This window comes from Rissa tridactyla, chromosome 3, assembly GCF_028500815.1.
Source record: "Rissa tridactyla isolate bRisTri1 chromosome 3, bRisTri1.patW.cur.20221130, whole genome shotgun sequence".
NCBI lineage: Eukaryota > Metazoa > Chordata > Aves > Charadriiformes > Laridae > Rissa > Rissa tridactyla.
The window spans coordinates 75,600,665-75,606,867 of NC_071468.1; the positions used below are offsets into that span (position 1 = coordinate 75,600,665).

A 6,203-nucleotide genomic window follows, 5' to 3' on the forward strand; every position below is an offset into this window, starting at 1 on the left:
TACTGGCTGTATGGATTCCAGTAAGGAACATGAGGATTACTTGGTTTAGTTTCATATCTGGGTTTTACTGGGAGGGAGGGGAAAGGAGAGAGGAAAAGAAGGGTATTTTCCTGGATTATACTGTGATGAGGAAACCTGGCTTCACTGACTTCCCAGAGACAAAAAATGACTATGATTTCAGACAGCAATGTCTCTTTCATGTTCTTTTTTCCATGGTTTTTTTAACAAAGGGAAGTGAAGAGCTGTTGATGTTTTTCCTCCCCCCTCTCTCTCCTCAGGGTTTTTGTTCCAGCATACAGTTCGTTATCAAGTTTCAGAGTGTGCTTTGCAGCACTGAGTAATACACTGGATAAAAGTACCAAACATTTGATATCTTAGAATAACAAATCAGTTGGGAAGGACCTTTGCTGCTGCTGTTGCTACCACCCATGTTGTACTTAGAGGTGTACTGCCAAAATAAAAACAAAGAACGCAGTTTGTGTTTTAGATATATAAAATAGATGAGTTACTGGTAATGCTTATTTTTGTAGCCTTTAATACGTAAGGGAAGCAAAGCACAGCAGAAGTTCTTACCCCAAAACGTGAGGTAAATCAGCTGATTCAAAGACAAGCATATGAAAAAAGGGTGCAGATTTTTGTTCAAAATACGAATTAAAAAAATTAATATTGAGAACAGAACATGAGAAAAATGCCCAGTTTTCTCTTGTAGCATCATGAAAACAGCAAGGCCAGAAGGTTTGGGTTGATGCTGCCTTTGGGTTGGTGATGACTAACAGACCACTAGCGTTGTTTTGTAATTTAATAAAAAAGTAGAATATGTTTGGATAATGAGGAACACCCAAACGTTTGTTCAGTGTGTGGCAAGCTTTTCTGGTTTGTTGTGAGCCTGTGTGCCCTAACAACATCAGTTTGGAGTCAGTAATACAGGAGAACCTTAGCTCTATGCAGAGTCGGATGTCTGCAGAGGACCATTATTACTCTATGTTCATCATTCTGTGGAGTCCTAACCACGGACCACTTTAGGTGCTGTACAAAGTGTTTGCTTCTACTCATAAACATGTTAACAGTGGGTGGATGGAGGTGATCAATCAAACATAAGAAACCAGTGCTAAAGTGTTGGTCTGCAGGTTAGGAAATACTGTAAATGAGAAACCTAACCTTTGTTTTTGCAATTATCACTGCTGAAGGGAATGGTTTGTAGGAGGATGAAGCAGTTTTCCGGGGAGGTTCCTCCATGTGCAACAGGCAGCGTAAGAAACAGCACATCAGTGCTTGTTTGAAAATGGAACATGCTGCAGTAGGCTAACCAGAACTGTGGATTCACCAGGGTGTGGCCAAATGAGAGTCTAAAGGCTGGCGAGGTGGCCTGTGAGAGGCTTCGAAAGTGAAGACACGCAGCTTGTATTTCATGTAGTAGGCAACGAGGAGCAAGCGGCAAGACCGTGCAAGGAGTGGTTACAGCAACAGGCTAGGAAAATGATCTTTGCAGAGACCTTGCAAATGGATATCAGCAGGAGGAAACTACCCTGTCAGGATAAGAGGAAAAGGTGTTTTGTAATCCTAACCTGAGATGAGAATCTAAATATGGATGGTCAGGAAAGGCTGTATTTTGCAGATGCTTTTTTAAAACATCTTCAAGAATTAAACACAGCCAGGATGTGAGGACACAGAATAAAGACCAAATGCAAGGAAACAGCGAAGTTACGAGCCTGAATGCCATGCAGCGTAAGCATATTATTCCCTCTAGTCAAGGTGTAGAGTAGACAAATGATTCTGTATTGAAGAAGGTGGTTGGATTATTTCTCACAAATAAGTTTACAAAAAATACAGGGTAGAGGGAAAAGAGACGATCCCCTGGGTCCTGAAGGTGGGACAAGAAAATTCTTCAAGAGGACCCCCTGAAAAAACAGAGTGGAGGAGACCCAGGGAAGGATGGTGCCATGGAAGACAGGGGGAGGATAAGCTAATGGAAAGAGCAACATCAAAGTGCTGGTTTCCAGATTCGGTCATGGAGGAACTTAAGCGTCCCTCCTAGTTCTCCTGCAGAGCTGCTTGGCAGGACCCACTAAGACAGGGGAGTGGAGCCTGCAGATATTTTTCAGCAGAGGACTGGGGCAGGGCTTGCCAACTGGCAAGCCACAAAGCTTGCAGTCAACGTGCATGCCTTCTCTGAAATACTTCTGCATGCCTGCGGTGCTAGTCTTACTCCTGGTACTGCTAAACAGCCAAAAGGATTACTGGAAGAGCTATTTAAACTAAAGTTGAGGTTGACTGCAATTAATGTACGGCAAAAAAACACTTCATCAGAGGAATCAAGGATTGAAGGGGTAGCATAGGAAAGAAAAGGTAGCGAAGGGCCTGGCTCGCCTCTTAGAGACAAGCGTGATGGTAATATAACATTTTACCTTTAGTGAGAAGAACTGTGGTTCTGCAGTGGAGCTGTTTTTCTTGGCAATTGACTTGTCTTCCGAGCAACTTTGTTCTCTTCTGGGTTGGGATGCAACAGTGGAATACGGTGGAAACAATACTAACCAGCACAGATGGAGGGAGCGCAGGTTATCAGCAGTAGTAAGCTTCTGAACCAGTGTTGAAGGTGCGATGCTGCTGGACATCCTTGGTAGCCCAAAGTAGCAGAGTTTGTCTCTGCAGCGTGACCTCACAGAGCACTTCAAGAAAGGCCCACGCTCAGTTTGAGGGTGTCAAAAATTCATCTTAGTTTCTAGAATTTGGAATAGTATTTGTTATTTTCTTTAACCACTTAACGTAATATATTTCACAGCTACTGTTGTTGGGGAGGGAACATGCCAAATCCTGCCCGTTGTGAGTCAGCCAAGAGGGTAACCATGGGAGCAGCGTTTTACTCATCACTGGATCCTAAAACCCTCTACCAAGAAAGAAAATAATCCAGGTTACCTTGCAGTAGAGGAAGAGCTGAAAGAGGACCTTGGGGTGTTTTTTTTTCGTGTGTCTGATCCAAAATAAATTGGTACGACTGAGAAAACCATATGTATTGTAGATATACTTAGGTTAATTTTCCTGTAATTTAACCGTGGGGATTTGTCTGCCCTTTACAGGCATGAATAACCGTGAAGTCTTGGAGCAAGTAGAGCGTGGTTATCGGATGCCATGTCCTCAGGACTGTCCCATCTCCTTGCACGAGCTTATGATCCACTGCTGGAAAAAAGACCCGGAGGAGCGCCCAACTTTCGAATATTTGCAGGGTTTCCTTGAAGACTACTTCACTGCAACAGAACCCCAGTACCAGCCCGGCGACAACCTGTAAATCCCTGGTCTCCAGACACTGTCATGAATTACCAGGTGTTTCTCAGCCCTGCCCCACCTGCCCTTCAGCTTCCAACTCCATGATCGGCTTCTCCAGAGTGCAGCATCTTCCAGCACCGCCGTGCACAGGAGGGGCTGGAGCTGGGAACTTCCGCAGCCCTTGCCTGTGACCACTTGTCCTAATGCTCTGAATGTCCTGGATGAAAAGGAGAAAAACACTTGTTTTTTCTTAATCAAAGACTCCAAAACTGCATTGTATTGATGTTATGTAAACTGCAAAACCTCTGTTCATTGTAAATAGTAACTCAGTGCCAATAACTGATCCTAGTGCTTTCCTTTTTTTAAAACGCAAAATCTATGTGATTTTAACTAGTCTTCTCCTGATTCAACTAAAAGTATTATTTTCCAGAAGTGGCCTCTTTGTCTAAAACATTTTTTTTCATGTTTTAACAAATAAAATAAAAAAAAGTCAGGACAGGTGTTTGGTTTTTTGCTTTTTTATATATAAAATATATATAATATATATACATACCTGTACATACAGTATATGGGTGCTATTGCAGAGGAAACTCATTTGGGATTGAATGAATCCTGCTGCAGCAGTACCCAGAAAGCGATAATTTTACTGCAGACATGAAAACACTGGTGGGATTCTGAAAGCCAGTGATCTAATTTTTGGCTTTTGCCAAGCATGATTTTTTTAAATTGGATTGCACTTTTTGTTTATGATTATGTACCTGTAGATGGTTGTAACTTTGCTCTTTCAGGAATCATGTACTGTATTTACAGTAATGTTTCCAATGTTTGACAAGTGTGTGATGATTTGTTCTTGAAATTAAAACGAACATATTTAAAGCAAGAAAACTACACCATCACCGTTTGAACTGGAAAATTGAAACTGCAAGGACTTCTTGTATCAAAACATGTATACTGAAATGTTTCAAAAAGATTTATTAAACAGTGTAACCACATTCAGATGGTCTTAAAACCATAGCATTTTAGCCATGTCCACCTGCTAAACTGTTGGTCATGCAACTAGGGCTTTTCTGTTTTATGTGTAACATTTTTCCATTGTAAAATAAGTGTGTTAAATGTCCTGTACTGCTAATGAAATTACTTTCTCTGTGTCTGCAAGTTCTCCAGTGGAATTACTATGCACTTCTTTACATTTCATGGGGGATGCACAGAACAAAGTATTACCTTTTCAGTTGTCTGTACCAGCCTTGAATTACTTACGTTTAACCAAAAAAACAAAAAATTCCTTTCTATTTCTATTGAGTTTTTAATACTGAGTTGCAAATTTAAAAGTCTTAATTACATTTTGTTATGGTTTATTTGCAAGTTTACATTTTAAAACTGTTTAACTTTCTTAATTTAGTAATTAAAAAAAAAAAAAGAGCATTTTACATTTGGATAGTTGTTCTTTTGTTTAACCTGTGAAGATAATGGTGGAGATGAGATAAAACTTCAAGAAGGGGTGTCGTGCCATTTGGGGCATCATATTTCATAGGAGTATGCAGACCAGTTACCTATGGGGCATCGTTTTCCAAATTATTTAGTCGATATGTTTTTAAGCAGGTGGAGTTCAACTGCAAGGAAGATGGTTGAATGCATAGCTAGTCTCTCATTTCTCTGTTCTGTGAGCAGTTTATTCTTTAATAGTTCTGTTGCATTTAACGTGAGTAATTTTACATTTACAAGTGCTGCAGGAAAAGATTTTCTGACTTGTATTGCTGTTATTACTTTGAAATATTGCAACCAAGTAAGACTTCCTGACAGTTGAAACTTTTTTTTTAATTATTTAATACGTAGATTGTGAATTCATATTCTGACTATTCATACGTTTTCTAAAGAGAACCTTTTTCCGTTCCTCAAAACTAACCCAATAATGAATTGAGATTCAGAGAACAAATTATCATCGTTGTTTTAATATTTTCTATACAAAACACTGACTGAAAATCCTCTTGCAAAGGAAGGTTCCACACTTAGCCTTTCTTGAAGCGTGAATTTATATGGCAATGTTGCTTGTTACCAGATTTCCATGATGAATTGGTTAACGTTCTACATGTAGAGTCTGTAAGTAATGTTATGTACATGATATATTCAATGTTGCTGTACCTGTAGCTGTGGAGTACTGAGGAGGCCATAGTTCTTGTTGGACTTTTAGCTTCCTCTTAGTACTTACAAAGCAAGTTGTGGTCCTCTTTTTTCCCACAGCTACCCCCCTGCCTTAAAACGTCATCCACTGAACTGAGGACTCCGTAGTAACCCAGCGGGCTGGCGAAGCCAAAATGTCACGTACTCAGCCCAGTGCTCGGTGGCAAAGCGCGGCCATTCTGCCAAGTTCCTCAGCAGCGAACTTAAGCGCAGTTTCCATCTGTAATGCGGGATGAGCCTAAAATATTAGTTTTGCCTATGTCTCTCGTTGGAAGTAAGACTCAGATGGGGCGTTGTTGGGGTTTTATGGCCTTTACTTCTGATTCTTGGGTTTGTTGTTTCTTGTATAGCATTCGGTCTATGAGTACCATGTTGGTCTCTGCCGCATCTCTGCCTGCAGCTGGCTTGTGCGCAGACTGGTGCCGCTGTTGAGTGGCAAATCCAGACCATTTCTCATCGGTAGCACTTCTGCTTCTTTTTCTTAATGTTGGGAGTTTTGTTGTTTGGGTTTTTTAATCTCTCAAATAAAAACATCAGCAAAAATTTAAACCAGGTTGTTAGCATTTTTGCTATAAATTAATAAAAAAAACTTTTCTTAAGCACTGTGTATGCACCACAGATACCTGTGTGGTGACTGTTCGAGTTGGATTATCAGATTAAAAATCTCCTGTTCCCTCCAATAATTTTTTTTAATGTAAGGCTCAGTAAATCCTACCCAGATAAAAACAATTGGCCAAACGCTCCCCCCACCAGCCCACCTGACT

The 6,203-nt window shown here is 40.5% G+C and overlaps 1 protein-coding gene across 5 annotated transcripts in view; it reads left to right on the top strand.

The window, feature by feature from the left end:
• FYN (FYN proto-oncogene, Src family tyrosine kinase) overlaps nucleotides 1-5,988 on the top strand; it is a 145,077-nt gene extending 139,089 nt beyond the window's left edge. For all 5 annotated transcript variants that reach the window (XM_054194662.1, XM_054194664.1, XM_054194661.1 and 2 more), the window contains one exon: nucleotides 3,075-5,988. In XM_054194662.1, the coding sequence (XP_054050637.1) occupies nucleotides 3,075-3,283 (209 nt within the window). In that variant the 3' untranslated portion in view covers nucleotides 3,284-5,988. The remainder of the gene's footprint in view (nucleotides 1-3,074) is intronic.
• Nucleotides 5,989-6,203: the final 215 nt, after the last annotated feature.